At 41.2% G+C, this 16,210-nt stretch overlaps 1 protein-coding gene across 4 annotated transcripts; it reads right to left on the minus strand.

Moving 5' to 3' along the window:
• Nucleotides 1-2,151: 2,151 nt before the first annotated feature.
• On the minus strand, nucleotides 2,152-14,031 carry LOC139643909 (NACHT, LRR and PYD domains-containing protein 3-like). 4 transcript variants are annotated; one of them, XM_071519205.1, is made up of 10 exons: nucleotides 13,943-14,031; nucleotides 12,524-12,623; nucleotides 11,665-11,970; nucleotides 7,062-8,862; nucleotides 6,784-6,957; nucleotides 5,271-5,444; nucleotides 4,557-4,730; nucleotides 3,815-3,988; nucleotides 3,573-3,619; nucleotides 2,152-3,345 (listed from the first exon to the last, which is right to left on the minus strand). In XM_071519205.1, exons 3-10 carry the CDS (start codon nucleotides 11,942-11,944, stop codon nucleotides 2,795-2,797), a joined length of 3,375 nt encoding a protein of 1,124 aa, XP_071375306.1. In that variant the 5' UTR covers nucleotides 11,945-11,970; nucleotides 12,524-12,623; nucleotides 13,943-14,031; the 3' UTR covers nucleotides 2,152-2,794. The 4 variants fall into 4 exon arrangements, with proteins under 4 accessions (XP_071375306.1, XP_071375308.1, XP_071375305.1 ...); XM_071519207.1 differs by lacking the exon at nucleotides 13,943-14,031 and adding an exon at nucleotides 13,818-13,879 and having other exon boundaries at nucleotides 11,665-11,950; XM_071519204.1 differs by lacking the exon at nucleotides 13,943-14,031 and adding an exon at nucleotides 13,818-13,879.
• Nucleotides 14,032-16,210: the final 2,179 nt, after the last annotated feature.

Genomic DNA, 16,210 nt, shown 5'->3' on the forward strand with positions numbered 1-16,210 from the left:
AAACGTTCATTAAATGTGTCAACTAATAATTAGCCTATATTTCATTATTTTTCCTTTAAGAGATGAATAGCCTACATTATTGAATTTATAAATCGATTTGTAAAATTATTTTTTCAAAAGACATTTAAATTGTACTTTTTGTTATTCCATTTACTAATGTGTTTTCCTATTCATTTTCCATTTCACAATTAATTTAACTACTGCTTTACCATTTGGGCTACACTTTCTGCTTAGGCCACACACTTAAATTGTAGAAGTCTCTCTTTAATTAGAAGACATGCAGCCAGAGTGCCAGACTAAAAATAATAGGAGCCGTCATTTGGCTCAACCAGCAGCAGTGACACTTCCTAACTGAGTCAAAGGGCCTTTAGAGTCCTAGCTGAACAAAATGATTAAAAAGTTGATTACAAATAGCCTCCCTCTCAGACCACAGGTGACTGTTCGATGGATTAGACACATTTTTGAAGGGGAGGATGTCATTTGGCCTTTAAACTTACCAAAATAACCATCATTTTAAATGGACAGAGGTAATGGTTAACAGTCTACATTTTAAAAGTAATCTTCCAAGCCCTCCTACCTAAGACACTGCATGGTACAAAAACATATAAACTTTATAGTATGTTTAATTTTTATGGCCCAATGCTGCCAAATAGGTATTAAGTGCTTTAACGAAAGGAAAATAAAAGTTGAGTCAAATTCATTTAACCAAAAAAATCCAAGTACAACAAACAATATGAAGGATTGAAAAGATGACACCGATTCTGTCAGCCTTGGCAAACATCCCACTATTAAGTTTCATTTCCTAAGAAAGCAAGAAGAAATGTTTGGTTTTAGGGAGGTAAGGCCTCAAGGTGAACCAAGATACCAGCTATGCCTCTGTATCAGAAGTCGAATGACGTCAGCCTTGCAAAAATATGACTCACGGTTCCATAGCACAATAGACTCTTTTCACAGCAGCCATTTTCCACAGCCATTCCAATGAGCCAGCATGCACAATACAAGGGCCCTGCCACTGGAACACCTCAATGGAACCGTCATTAATGTTATTAGATACACCTGTGTTTACCTGCTATGACACTTCAAAATGGCTGCTGTGAAAAGGGTCTATTTCTCTGTAGGGAAAATGAATGGGGTTTCACATAATCGTCTCTGTCGCAGTCTACGTTCAATGCAGGATTTTCAAAGTCGGTCCATTTTTACCTATGTAGATTTATGATGATGATGATGATACTTTATTGTCAGATCCAGTCTGAAATTTTTCTTGCATCACAGCAGCTCCATTTGCAACATCACAGAAAAGACAAAAATTAAGACAGGACACAAAGATGCATATTCAACATATCATTACAATCACAAAAGACAATATTCAAGGCCCTTCAACGTACATTTGATCTGGGATTAAGCTCCATATTTAATTTTAGGATTGACTGGTGTACAAAAGAGTGCTTCACTCTAACCCCATTAAATCGTGGAACCCTATATCTCCGATTTGATGGTAACTATTTGTATTCACTGTTCAGGATGTGGTCGGGGTCAGAGACGATGTTGTTGGCCAGCCTTAATATGTTATTATGGTAGGCTGATTCATAGAGTTTCTCAAGTGATTGGCCTAGCAGATTTTTATTTGGTGGAGCAGTTTTGACTTTAAAGTAGTGGACAAACACTTATTACAATACTGTAAACACTCATAATCACAGAAGTAAAAAACAAAAGAAGAATTTGTCTACTCACCCCAAAAGACATAAGGTGGCGGAGAAACCAAATTCTTTGTTTCTAATGGCACTGGGTCCATTGATTTCTGTAACTGTTTTCTAGTCCAAGCACTTAGCAGTATTTTTGCTAGCAACAAGCTAAACACTTCAACGCATATAATTTGCGTCACCTGCTGGTGGCGGTAGCGTAGGTCTCCCCCCGGCACCTTCCCCCTCTCTCTCTCAAGTCTCTCTTTCCCTCTCATCTGAGCACCTACACCGCGTGTGGGCATCTGATTTACAAGGTCTATTTGCTAAGATTCAAGATACAGTAGTGAATATCCAGTGGCAGCAGGGTGAGTGAATCAGCAGAACGATGCTTATTCTGAGAAAACAATAAAACAAGAAAGATGTTTAGTCAAGTCAATTTTATTTGTATAGCACATTTCATACACAGGTAAATCCAATGTGCTTCACATAAAAAGGCAAAATAGTAACAATAAACAGATAAGGAGATAGAATACACACATATATAAAATACTCCACATATATAAAATAACCTTTCAGCCACACATACAACGCACACACATGTACATAAAATACAGCTTTTTATAAGCCCCGTCCTATTCATACAACAGCACTCACACACAGACTACAGCAGACACACACAAAGGCAAACACACACTAACTGAGAAAAAAACAATGTTTTAAGACTGCTTTTAAAAGAGGATACAGTTGTAGCAGATCTCAAGTCAGCAGGTAGTTTGTTCCAGAGAACAGCACCATAGTGACTAAATGCACCTTCACCTGATTTAGATTTAACTCTAGGTACATTTAGGAGACACATGCCTGATGTTTAGGTTAGATTAGGAAAAATATCAAATAGAAAAGGTCAGAGGGAAAGACATTAACCTGTTAATTAACCTGTCAATAATCATCAAACTGTCAGATGAACAACAGTAACTTGATTCTGCTTGGTTAATTATTCATTTAGTTTCTTTATCAAATAAAATGTCCATGTTCTTGAACATGTTCATTTTATTTGTGTGTGTGTGTGTGTCTGTGTGTGTGGGGGTGATCCCGTGCAGAGCGAACCCTTCCTCCTATATCTGACACAGAAACAATGAGGAGTCAAACCTAAGCCTAAACCCAAACACAGGGTAGAGTGGTTCAGTGAATGTGGAGTGGAAGGTGTGGATGTGGATTAGTGTGTCAGAGGAAACTCTGTAGAAGGACAGAGAGCCAGCAGGCCAGTCCAGATACACTGCTACTCTGTTAGAGACAGAGGAGGGGGGGTTACGTATGTGTGTTCTTATGTTATTGTGACAGGCAGTGTAACGAACAGAGTAGCCATAATTAGAGCAGATCAGACTCCAGGACTTTTCATTCCTTCCAAGCCAGCAATCAGCATCCTTTCCTCTCCTACTGATTCCTCTGTAAGTCACTCCTATATGAACCAATCCTTCCCATTTTACCTCCCAGTAACAGCGACCAGTCAGGCCATTTCTACAGAGCACTTGACAACAGCAGTCAAATCTCTCTGGGTGATCAGGATATGGCTGCTTCTCTTTCACCTCTGCCGCCTTTCTGTTGTCTTCAGACAGAGAGAGGTTTCTGTTTGCTGTGTTTGGGTCCAGTGTGAGTTCACAGGCATCTGATGGAGAGAACAAGACACAATACAGCAGCAGATTCTCATCTAATAGAGCTGCTCTTATTGTTGGTTTATAACACATTATGTCAGCCATCATCTTCTTTCACAGTAAAATTTAAATTAACGGATGTCACATACTGCTGTGTAAATGTATGTGTATTATACACATTTCAATTTAAATAGAATATGTGTAGCTTTGTTTCCATGAATAAAACTAAATACACACTTACATTTCCTGAGACCTGATTTCAACATCTGCAGTCCACCATGGTCCACACTGGGGGAATAAACAAAGTCAGATCAGCAGATTCTCTTTGATGATGGAAACATGGACATTTAATAACCTTCCTTATGAAGGATTTCCCATACAGCATCAGTCATAACTCCTGTTAAACATTAAACAGTATTCCTCAGTGTGACAAAGAAAATGTGTGTGACTCTCAGCCTTCTAGCAGACGTTGCCTCTCCATACCTGAGAGAGTCCAGTCTCCAGTGTGGATCCTCCAGTCCAGCAGAGAGCAGCTTCACTCCTGAGGCTCCTGGATGATTGTAGCTCAGGTCCAGCTCTCTCAGATGGGAGGGGTTGGAGCTCAGAGCTGAGGCCAGAGAAGCACAGCCTTCCTCTGTGAGCAGACAGCCTGACAGCCTACACACACACACACACACACACACACACACACACACACACACACACACACACGAGTTTTCTTCCATTGATGTATATGAAGTCTGTTATTCTTGTTTATTGTTGAGGAGTACGTTTGGCTACTTTTGTACACAAGGTTTTTCTGGAAAAAAGAGTCAAGTGTAAAAAGTGTAAACTTCCTATTTGAGACAAGATGCCTGTAGCATTTTGTCATTAGTCCATTGCTCTGATATTAGGTGTGATAATGTTTTGCCAAAAACTGCAGCGGCATTCCAAACAGTTCCACCAAAGATCTGCTTTGTGCTTTAATTTGGCCAGTTTGGCAGTACCTGGATCAGTTTGCTGCAGAATCGAATAAATCATTTTAGGTCTCAACAACAGAGATACTGATAGAAAGCAGACAATAGTTCATAGGGGATAGAAAGTAGTGTGAAAGGTTGTTACCACAACCATAACAGCAGAGAAAAAATATGAAATATACAGTATATACTGTATACACATTGATGTTACCCTGTAAGTAAAACATGATTTAAATGGTCATGTGTTAACCAGGTTGAGGAATCCTGACCTGAGAGTTTCCAGTCTACAGTGTGGACTCCCCAGTCCAGCAGAGAGCAGCTTCACTCCTGAATCCTGCAGGTTGTTGTTACTCAGGTCCAGCTCTCTCAGACTAGAGGACTGGGAGCTGAGAACTGAAGCCAGAGCTTCACAGCTTCTCTCTGACAGCTGACATACACTCAGCCTGAAGAAGAATTAGTGATGAAGACAAACAAGAACTTTGAAAATGTTTACTTGAGCTTCAACCTGACAAAATTAGGATTGGGAATAGAGATAAGATTTTATGAATGTTGATTCCTTCACAATCCCCTTAATTTCCTTTCTTATTATATTACCACTGTAGAGATTTATCGGCAGCAGACAAGGGAGGAATGGACAGTGAGGCAACATACAGACAATTCAACAGTAAACTAAAAACTTTGCACTTAGTTCTATTTGGAAAAAAACAAAAACAAAAGGGAAATAATGTTAATCGTTAACACAAATCAATAAGGGAAACATGTTTTGGTCCGGTCAATTCTGGAGATATCGGAACAGGTTCCTTAATGGAACACTTTCTTGGTTCCCAACCCGAAATGAAATGGATAGAATCAAAATAAAGTAAAATTACATTATAGCACATTTTCTAAACAATTCAAAATAGTATTTGTTAAAACGATTTTCTGAAGAAAGTGTTTGTGTGTGTGTGTGTGTGTTGTAAAAACCATCAATAAAGTGATCTGACCTGAGAGTCTCCAGTCTACAGTTTGGACGCCCCAGTCCAGCAGAGAGCAGCTTCACTCCTGAATCCTGCAGGTTATTGTTACTCAGGTCCAGCTCTCTCAGACTAGAGGACTGGGAGCTGAGAACTGAAGCCAGAGCTTCACAACTTCTCTCTGACAGCTTACACACACTCAGCCTGAAGAAGAATTAGTGATGAAGACAAACAACTTGTTGATTCATTAATAGTTCCTTGTCAATGATCCTATTCCTTAATTATTCCCGTATTACTTTCTTCTTATATTACCACTGCAGACCTTTATAGGACCTTTAGGGGGATTTCCACTTCAATAATATGAGCCGCCTTGCCAATAATGTTACAAAAGCCACTGGGTCAGTACTTGGGACTTTTTATTGTGGTAGGTAAAACTCCTTAATACTACTTAAAGAGTGGAGAATATTTCAGTCCAGTAAGTACGCAAGGATGGACAGGACCAGAGCATATGTATCAGTGAAGCTGGAGCCTGCCGACACCTATCACATGTTGGATCTATTTCTGTATAGATTTTTGATAGTTCAACTTTGGTCCAATAAATATGATGTAGTATCTTACACTGAACAACCCCATAATTGGCACAGACAGAAGTGGAATCAACATGGTACAAGATATTCTCCCATTCAAATTGGAGTTATAAAGAAAGTCATCAGTATAAAGCCAAACTCACTGCTCTCTTTTATTCCTGACCACCCATATTATATGGATAGGACCATCACATTATGGCGAGGAGCTTACTGGTGATGCCAAAGAGTAGGGGATTCAAGGGACACCCCTGGCTAGTTGATCGGTGTAGTGGGAAATATGTGTTATTACGTGTTATTGGTCCTGACTGATGCTTGCGGGGAGGAATAAAGTTTACCCAAGCCACAGATTGCTTGCCCAAGTCAGATTTCTCTAGAGCGTATACAATTTATCCCCACCCGACATTGGTTGAAAGCCTTTTCTGCATCCATTGAGATTAGGACCTCTGGAAGACAACAGGAAGGAGGGGGGTTGTACATTATGGTCTTATTTTGCGGACAGGGATTAAGCCTAGTCCTAGACTAAAGACAAAATTAAATGGAGATATCCATTGAAAAAATCCTTAGTCTAGGATTAGGGTTAATCCCTATATATTAATCTAATATTGGAGAAGAAGTGTCTGCTCTTCCAATCTTACCCCTCCTTGGATAGGCTAATGTCAGACACCATCACTAATTCTAGAACCTAATGTGTATTTGCAAATGCTTATTCCTCAAAATCTGTGAAATTGGTGAAAGATATTGTTACCATGACAACACGTGTATGCGCAAGCTGTGTTATGACAGAAACTATCGTGAAAGGCTTAGTGTAAAAGTTTAGGGAGGGGGGTTAGATAAGAAGTTTGTTGCAACGCCCTTAAAGAAATCCCTGGCCTCAGGGAATTTTTGGCCTTAAATGCTAAACTTGAAACCGATGTAAAACATTCAGTGGTTAACTTTGCACATCCAGGAATACTGACCTGAGAGTTTCCAGTCTACAGTGTGGATGCCCCAGTCCAGCAGAGAGCAGCTTCACTCCTGAATCCTGCAGGTCGTTGTTACTCAGGTCCAGCTCTCTTAGACTAGAGGACTGGGAGCTGAGAACTGAGGCCAGAGCTTCACAGCTTCTCTCTGACAGGTTACAGCTACTCAACCTGAAGAAGAATTAGTGATGAAGACTAACAAGATCTTTTACAAATATCTCCATTTTCTCCTGTTTAAAAAATATCACATTTGATAAAGTTATCTATCCACCTACAGAGATATATTAGAGGCTTGGACCACTGGCAGCAGCCTCAGAAGACCTTCCTCTGAAGCAGAGTATTTCTTCAGCTCAAACATATCCAGCTCCTTCTCTGATGACAGTAAGATGAAGACCAGAGCCGACCACTGAGCAGGGGAGAGTTTGACTGTGGAGAGACTTCCTGATCTCAGGTACTGTTGGATCTCCTCCACTAGAGAATAGTCATTCAGCTCATTCAGACAGTGGAACAGATTGATGCTTCTTTCTGGAGATGGATTCTCCTTGATCTTCTCCTTGATGTATTGCACTGTTTTGTGATTGGTCTGTGAGCTACTTCCTGTCTGTGTCAGCAGGCCTCGCAGGAGAGTCTGATTGGTCTGCAGTGAAAGGCCCAGGAGGAAGCGGAGGAACAAGTCCAAGTGTCCATTTGGACTCCGTAAGGCCTTGTCCACAGCATTCTGGTAGAGGTGTTTTGCTGAAGATTTGGGTTTTAATGGTGTAGACCACTGGGAGGTTGATTGTGTTTCTGACAGGAGATTGACACCAGAGTTGGCGAACGAGACAATAACATAAACAGCAGCTAGAAACTCCTGAATGCTCAGATGGACAAAGCAGAAAACCTTGTCCTTGTATAGCCCACACTCCTCTTTAAAGATCTGTGTGAACACTCCTGAGTACACTGAGGCTGCTCTGATATCAATGCCACACTCTGTCAGGTCTGCTTCATAGAAGATCAGGTTGCCTTTCTCCAGCTGGTCAAAAGCCAGTTTTCCCAGAGATAAAATCATCTGCCTGCTCTCTGTATTCCAGTGTGGATCTGTCTCAGCTCTCCCATGATACTTGACGTTATGCAGTTTGGACTGAACCACAAGGAAGTGGATGTACATCACAGTCAGGGTCGTGGGCAGGTCTCCTCTCTCACTGGTTTTCAACACATGCTCCAGAACTGTAGCAGTGATCCAACAGAAGATTGGGATGTGGCACATGATGTGGAGGCTTCGTGAAGTCTTGATGTGGGAGATGATTCTGCTGGCCTGCTCCTCATCTGTGAATCTCTTCCTGAAGTACTCCTCCTTCTGTGGGTCAGTAAACCCTTTCACCTCTGTCACCATGTCAAAAAACTCAGGAGGGATCTGATTGGCTGCTGCAGGTCGTGTGGTTATCCAGAGGCGAGCAGAGGGAAGCAGTTTCCCCTTGATTAGGTTTGTCAGCAGCACGTCCACTGAGGTTGACTCTGTCACATCAGTCATGATCTCGTTGTTCTGGAAGTCTAGAGGAAGTTGACACTCATCTAGACCGTCAAAGATGAACACAACCTGGAACTTGTCAAACCTGCAGATTCCTGCTTCTTTGGTCTCAATAAAGAAGTGATGAAGAAGTTTCACCAAGCTGTACTTTTTCTCTTTCAGCAAATTCAGCTCTCGGAAAGTAAATGGAAATGTGAACTGTATATCCTGGTTAGCTTTGTCTTCAGCCCAGTCCAAAGTGAACTTCTGTGTTAAAACGGTTTTACCAATGCCAGCCACTCCTTTTGTCATTACTGTTCTGATTGCTTCATCTTCTCCAGGTAAAGGTTTAAAGATGTCTTCACATTTGATTGTGTTTTCTGGTCTCACTTGTGTCCTCCATGCCATTTCAATCTGTCTGACTTCATGTTCATTGTTGACCTCTCCAGTCTCTTCCTCTGTGATGTAGAGCTCTGTGTAGATCTCATTCAGAATTAGCGACCTTCCTGATTTTGTGATTCCCTCAAACAAACGTCGAAACTTCTTCTTCACGTTGGACTTGTGTCTATGCTGGCACTCTTCGAGAGTCTCTGAATGAATAAACAACAGATGACATCAATGAGAGGATGTTATAGTAAGTATGAGTAATGCAAACATTTCCTGGTAAATGTACACACTCCATGGAATCTATTCAGCCTGTTACTGGTAGGTGGACAAGCGGGTATTATTGTTATATTGTGCACAACTGTGAGGGGCACCAAACTACCTGGCTGAGTATTTTAAAATACAAATAAATTAGATGAATGCAAACATGCCAGTTTTGCTGTTTTCCTGATGTCTGTATGACATAAAACTTACAATTTACACAGACACTGAAATGGCAGCCTGTCTCTTCACACATGTATTGTCTAGGTGCTGGCTAACAGACATAGGCTACACATAAAAATGACAGCTCACACAAATTGGTAGTATAAAATGTTGTGGCATCCCCCCCAAGCTGAACTACAACAGCCATTGCAACCTTGCCACAGTGCACCAGCCAGGAGAAGGAGAGAGCCCGAGTCATAGCGATGCACGGGTCAATCCGAAACCCACAGGTCCCACAGGTTTATCCGCAGGTGGGGCAGGTTAGGGTTGAATGATGATGATATCGAGATCGGGCTGGGCGAGTATGGGTCAAATGGGCTACAGACAGTACACACACACAATGTAATTCACAATTTCAATGGGTTTTAAATTTAATTAACGGAGTCAATTTCTCCAATCTCCAGCTGGTTTATCCCGCCATCCATACATTATATTCTGCGCAGTGCACACACTGCACAGTGCAGCACTGTATTACCTTAGTGACACAAGTCTTTGGAAAATTACCTGGCTTCCTGATCATCTTTTTTTTTTTTTCGGGTTGCGGATTGGGTTTGGGTCGGGCAGGTTCGGATACGTTTATGTGTCGGGTCGGGCGGTCGCGGGTTGAAAAAAACCTGACCCGCGTATCATTACCGAGTCACCCGCAATGTTCTCACTAAGCTGTCCCCTGATGATGATATAAAGGCTTACCTGGAGGTGTTCGAGAGGACTGCCACCAGAGATAATTGGTTGGCAGCAGAGTGGGGAGGAATACTGGCACTGTTTCTGTTTGTCAGGATTTACCAGCAGAGGAAGCAGTCACGCTATGCCACGCTAAAGGCAGCAATATTAGCCCACTACGGCTTTAGTCTCCCCACATGAGCCAAGCACTTCCATGCCTGGCGTTATGATCCGTCCCAGCCAGCATGAGCCCAGATTGCAGACCTTACCCGCCTATCCCGGGCCAAGCTGATAGAAGGTGCCGGCCCTTCCACCCTAGACTGCGACATTCTGGACCGGTGTGTTCGGGCTTTGCCATTGGATGCCAAAAGTTATGCTGCTCCAACCTCCCCAAACAGTGTGGAAATGTGATGATGCATTGTGTGTTTTCAATGTTCTCAAAGCCTCAACGACATTGTCATCCACAGCCGTGACTGGTCCGACCACCTGACCTACCTGTGAGCCATACTGACTGCGTTGAGAGAAGCTGGCCTGTTCAGAAATCCGAAAAAAGTGCCATTTGGGCTATAAAGAGGCAGAATACCTGGGACACACCTTTGGGAGGGTACTCATGTAGCCACACAAAAATAAGCTGGAGAGCATCGCCTACTAGCCGACACCTGCCATGAAACGTCAGGTAAAGACATTCCTGGGCTTAATGGGGTATTACAGTTTGTCCCTCACATGGCCCTGGTTACCCCGTTGCATGATCTTACACAGAACCGGCAGCTCTACCAAGTGATGTGGACTCTGGAGGCGGACCAGGCATTCCGTGCCCTAAGGAAAGCCCTCTGTGCAGAACCCATCTTTGTTGCGCCTGACTTCAACAAGCCCTTCATCCTGCAGATGGATGCGTCTGACAGGCCTGGGAGCTGTCCTGTCCCAGGAAGTGAACAGGGAAGAGCACCCGGTGACCTACAGGTTGCCTGTAGGTTGCCTTGAAGTTGCTCAAACACGAAAAAAACTATGCAACGACAGAGCCAGAGTCAGATACAGAGAAAGAATGCTTTACCATAAAGTTGGCCATTTTCTGCTGGGCAGACAGTTCACCCTGGTCACCGATTATGCGCCACTCAAATGGATGCTGATGAACAGGGACAACATGTCTGTGTCACTTGCTGGTTTCTTAAGTTGCAAGCCTTTGCTTTCCGTGTGGAACACAGAGCTGGTATGCCCTGTCCCGGAAAGATGAGTGCCAGTGGTCGGCCACTCCCTGCACCAGCATGAAGCTAGGGATGGGGGGTATGTGGCATCCCCCCTTGGCAACACACACATGCCACCAATGGAGGGAGCCAGAGACCAGGACAGCACCCATTCCAGAACCACCTCCAGCTAGAATTGATCACTGAATCCGAGTACCTGTTCTGCATAGGAAGATGTTGGAAGCATGGAGATAACCAGCTGGGGGTAATTACCAATCAGGCGCTGTCTTGGTTAAAAAAGAGCAAACCACCTCAGCTGAGAAAAGGGACAACTGTACTATGCTTCTCTCTCTCCACCAAGTAAGAGCTTTTTATGATGCTGTGTGGACTAACCTGCTGTAATCTGTGTGTCTCTCCAGGAGGAGAAAGTATCCTCTCCTGCCAAGCTTGAACTGCCCCGCTCTAGGAAGAACCTTAGTTGTCTTTTGCTCTCAACTCCCTTTCCCCTCACTTTAATAAACTGACTGTTTTTCCACTGAACCCTAAATAACTGGTTTGTTGTCCTTCAATTTACCACTGTGGTCAGCCTCTCAATGATCACAGTGCTACAATGTGAATAAGTCATTTTATGTGATCTTTTTCACACTTCCTTTAAAAAAACAAAAAAATGTGCCCATGACTTACCTTTGGGTGCTGAGCAGATGTTTGACAAATGTTCAAGTAGATCATTCCTGTTGATCTTCTTCAACACCTTCTTGGTCACCTCCAGAGTGTTTTCGCTGTAGGTCTGCACCATCTGATCCACTGTGTCCTGCCTGTCTGCCTTCTCCAGCTGGCTCTTTGGGATGGCTGGGAAACCTTCCAGGATGTCAGCCTGCTGCAGGAACCACTTGAAGCTCTTAAACTCTTCATCTCCCAAATCCTCCAAAGTTCCCAAGAGCCGCTGTACAGGCGTTGCCATCATTGCTCCCTGGTAAAATCGTAGGAAATCTTCAAATCAAAGAACAATTATGGAATTACCCCACAGGAATGACTAAGATTCATCTCATCATTACCAGTTTTAGACATGTTGGTCTTGTAAAATTACTCTATCAGCCAGGTCACTCAAGTAATCAGAAATGTAGCTGGTAATGATTGTTTGTTCTTTTTTTTTTCTATATTGTCTGATCATATCTACCCCTTCATTACAAGCACACAGTACTCAGCCACAATTCTTCAGCTACATCAGCACAGGGTAATTACTTTTTTCTCTTTCCATTTTCCTTTATTTCTGTAAACTGATAAATGTCTTTTTCTCTTTTCACTTGTAAGTTGTTGTAAGTTTCTTGAGCATCCTGATGCGAATAATTGGAATGAGCCACCAAAATCACTTCACTAACTTGTCTTTTCTGTCAAAGTGGAATGGAAGATTGTGAAATTTGTTTGAAAATATAAAATCCAACAGAAAATTGCAGTTTGTTAACATATCCACACCCTTGACTTATTTACTCACTTTACTCTAAAATGTGTCACTGGTAAATAATTTCACAACATATAATTTTACCTGTCTTGCTAGGAAGTCTGACACAAGGGCCCTTCACTACATCTTCACAGGATTTTAGGGCAGAATACCAGTGTCACTTCTGGATGACATTTGATTCCTCCTAGGATTTCAAAGAAAAATTAAATGATCTTCCATTTGTGAAAGCACAGGGAGCACTTAATGATCAGGTGCAGGTTGGTCGCAGGAATAAGACAGTCCATATAATGAACTCCAAGAACTATATAGAAGAACTATATAGTGAACTAAAGTTCGCTTCTCAAACCTAATCTTAAGAAAATAAAGATGTAAGTTAACAACAAAGTCTAACAGTGTGCGGTTGGATAATTCCTTTATATGGATTGTATTGGGTATGTTTATCCATTCACCGCTCAGCGCATCCCTTAACCCACTATGTGAACAGCAGGACCCCCTCTCCTCCCCCGAAAAAAAGGCAATTTAAAGAGAGAAAGAAACATACATTGACAGTTAAATAAAATAATTATAAACATACAAAAATAAGATCAAATAAAGACATAATAAACATATAAGCAAATAAAAGGACAGGAAGTACATAACCATTAGTTTAGGTACTAATATAGGTATTATTTTAGAGGGTCTTGCCTAACTTTTATTTTATTGAAAACCTAGGCACTTAATAGGTTAACTTTTTTGTCTTTATTATTCTTTACAAATTTAGTGTTGAGACTTGACCATCAGTTTTTGTTTTCAATGAAGACAAATTTTGCTGTCATTTCTTTAAATACAAGGGGACTCAAAGACAATATAAAATAAAAAAAGACAAATGTTATTTTGTAAAAGCCAAAAGGCACAGAGTATATATATATATATTTTTTTTTTTACAAGAGACTCATTCTACAAAAGAGGATTCTATGTTTTGGCTGAATCAATGAGGGAGACAAGATTTTCAGGTCTGGTGTCGCCACCTATAGCCCAGGGAATGTATTCAATTCAAGAGGGGAACTGCCCAAGTATGTACTCGATCTGCCTGCCTCTACCTGCCTTCTCTGGGTGTGACATGGTCTACCTTGTAGTCTGGTGTTGATTTTATCTGACAACGCTAAAAGTAAAACATGTAGGCCTAAAACATTCTTAAAGAAGGTTCAAGAGTACAAATATGGATATCCACATCTGCAAGCATCGAATACACATTTTGAAAGACATCACCACCAATGTTAGGCTACTATACAGTCATATACAATGGTATGTAGTTCAATTACCAAACATGTCTAATGTCTCCTTGTAGGACCATTAATTGGTGAACTCACATCCACATCAAGTCAGACACACTTTCTACCTTCATCTGTAGAGGAAACGCGTACAGATGGTCCCTCTCCCTTTTGATTCGTGATGTCCCTTACACTCCGACATTCAAACCCAGAAAGAGATTATAACACGTCGCTTCAACACAATAACACTCACACTGCAGTTACAATTGTAGCTGAGGTTGAACAATCGTCCCGATACTTCGGTTATAATAGTACATTTATTTTAAAGTTGCTCACACACTTCCTGCCTTGTTAACTTTACATGCTGCCGGACCGGTCTTCTGCTGCGTTCAGGTCATATTGGAAGAAAGAGATTTTGTTGCTTCAGTTTGAAAGTGTTCTTTACATGTTTTTAATCACTGGAACGCCCACAACCATCTGTATTTGTGAATTTAAAATCAACCATAAACAAATAACGGCAGTTATATCTTACTTTTCGTGAAATGCGGTTGAGTTAGTTTGAATCTAATTGATAATGATGAAAACGATTTTTAATACCCTGGACCGTCAACATTGGTGGATTTGCTACTATGTTTACCGCTTATGTTGACAAACTTCAACAAGTTGTGAAGCCAGGTGAGCGATATTCGAGCCTTCCAAAAATTCCACACATTCAATTTATAGGCCTAATTACCACTGGGAGTTTTTTGGGGGGGGGTTTTCCACTGAGAAACACATATTTACAGAACATCCCTTGAATGCAGCATCAGAGTACTTGAACGTCTACTTACTTGCCAATGAGCACATTGTGACAGTTTGACTTTCTGTGTTCTCTTTTTTATTTTTTTTTATTATTTTGTTAGGGCTGCCAGCCAACTCTCTCCTGGCATTTAAGATTGGTCAGTCAGGTTTTGTTTAGTTTGTAGTTTTTTATGTTTAAATCAAACCTCACAAAAGGATGCACACCAATCAAAATGTACACCCTACACATCGAATGACCATACTCAACCCAACAAGAACAACACAAACACAAAATCTTAGTGCAGAACCAAAATATTCATATATTTAAAGACTTTCACAAAAAAAACGCCCAAAATCCTAGTCCCGAAGTCCACAAAACAAAAAATAATCCAACTCAAAACTCCACTACGGGTTTTCTTTCAGTTTGTTTTAGTCCAGATAAATCCCGTTGCCCAAAGAAAAAAAGAAAATTAAGTTCAGTTCAGCTCGTGAATGTAAACAAAGTTAAATTCCGTTGTAAGTAGCAACCAAACAAGCAAACAAAAAAAATAGTTGTTTTTTTTACTTACGGAGTCAGTCAATTCAGTCCAGTCCAGTCAGTCTAAGAATCCAGTCCCGTCTTTGCTGCAGGGTTGGTGAATGCCTGGCTTCCCTAAACAACTGAGCAGAGTGGATATGGAGCGATCCGGGAGAATGCAAATTATTGTTGATCGGAGGACGGCTGTCGGTGGCGGATGAATAAACGGTTCGCAAGGGTTTAAACGACCTTACTGTATGTTTACCGCGCAGTTGAGCGTGTTGCTCCGGCCGATACTCTCTCCTGCTCTCCTCAAGAAAGCTGAATGAGATAAAACGGAAGGGAGTTGAATTGTGGCGCGAACCGGGAACAAATCGGTGAGTAGAATGTGAAAATGGGTGTTTCGGGGGGTGTACACAGGTGGTGAAATCTAGTGATGAAATCCAGATTGTCACAACATGGTAGTTAAAATAACATATATAATGTAGCCTAATATTATACATAAGTTTCAGGTAGGTAATAACAAATTGGATGTAGTCAGGTCCCATTGCAGTGTGTGTGTTGTGTTGTGTTTTGCCTTTGGATTCAGTTATTCATTATGGAACTGGTAAGTGATAGAGCAACACAGAGTCCAAGACAGGACTCTCATACATAAAGAGTATATCTTATCTTTTCTTATCTTATCATAATTCATCTTATCTTAATAACGCGCTTGTACATATTACTGTTGTCAATCGGTAGATGTCATGAAACCTGTAAACAAATATTACATGTATAACTTTTATAATCCTAACACTTGAATCACAGTTAAAGAATGCATAGCAACTTGAGTAATTAATATAGAGAAAATAATGAAATGAAAAGGTGAGCTTTAAATATACAGTATATTGGTGTACAAAGTGTACACATAAATGGACACTAGATGGAAGTGTGGTACCATGGGAAGAAATCCCTCTAATGTACTAAAAAAAGGAAAGTGTTTGCTCATTTTTTCAGATGAAAGACTATCAAATTGTAACACACAAATGACAATATTGAGTAAACAACTCAGCATACATATTAAACAATTTAGTATATAATTCACACTGCTTTAAACTTACTGAAGGTATTAAAAGATACAAACTAGGAAGGCAGGAACACAGCAGGAATTTAAGGAGTGAGTTGGTTTATGACTTGCTCTGCTGTAGCAAGAAAAGAGAGAGGGAAGACCGGGCCAAGGAGAGG

This window comes from Centroberyx affinis, unplaced genomic scaffold, assembly GCF_046629955.1.
Source record: "Centroberyx affinis isolate AG114_WGS23_722 - 3 ecotype Tasmania unplaced genomic scaffold, CSIRO-AGI_Caff_v1 ptg000674l_1, whole genome shotgun sequence".
NCBI lineage: Eukaryota > Metazoa > Chordata > Actinopteri > Beryciformes > Berycidae > Centroberyx > Centroberyx affinis.

Bases quoted from the DNA above. Each gene is read 5' to 3' on its own strand.
- LOC139643909 (XM_071519205.1), bottom strand. From the start codon at position 11,944: ATGATGGCAACGCCTGTACAGCGGCTCTTGGGAACTTTGGAGGATTTG. The intron at 8,863-11,664 runs GTAAGTCATGGG...TTATTCATTCAG, and splicing joins CATCTGCTCAGCACCCAAAG to AGACTCTCGAAGAGTGCCAG. The intron at 4,731-5,270 runs GTCAGATCACTT...ATTCTTCTTCAG, and splicing joins TGTAGACTGGAGACTCTCAG to GCTGAGTGTATGTCAGCTGT.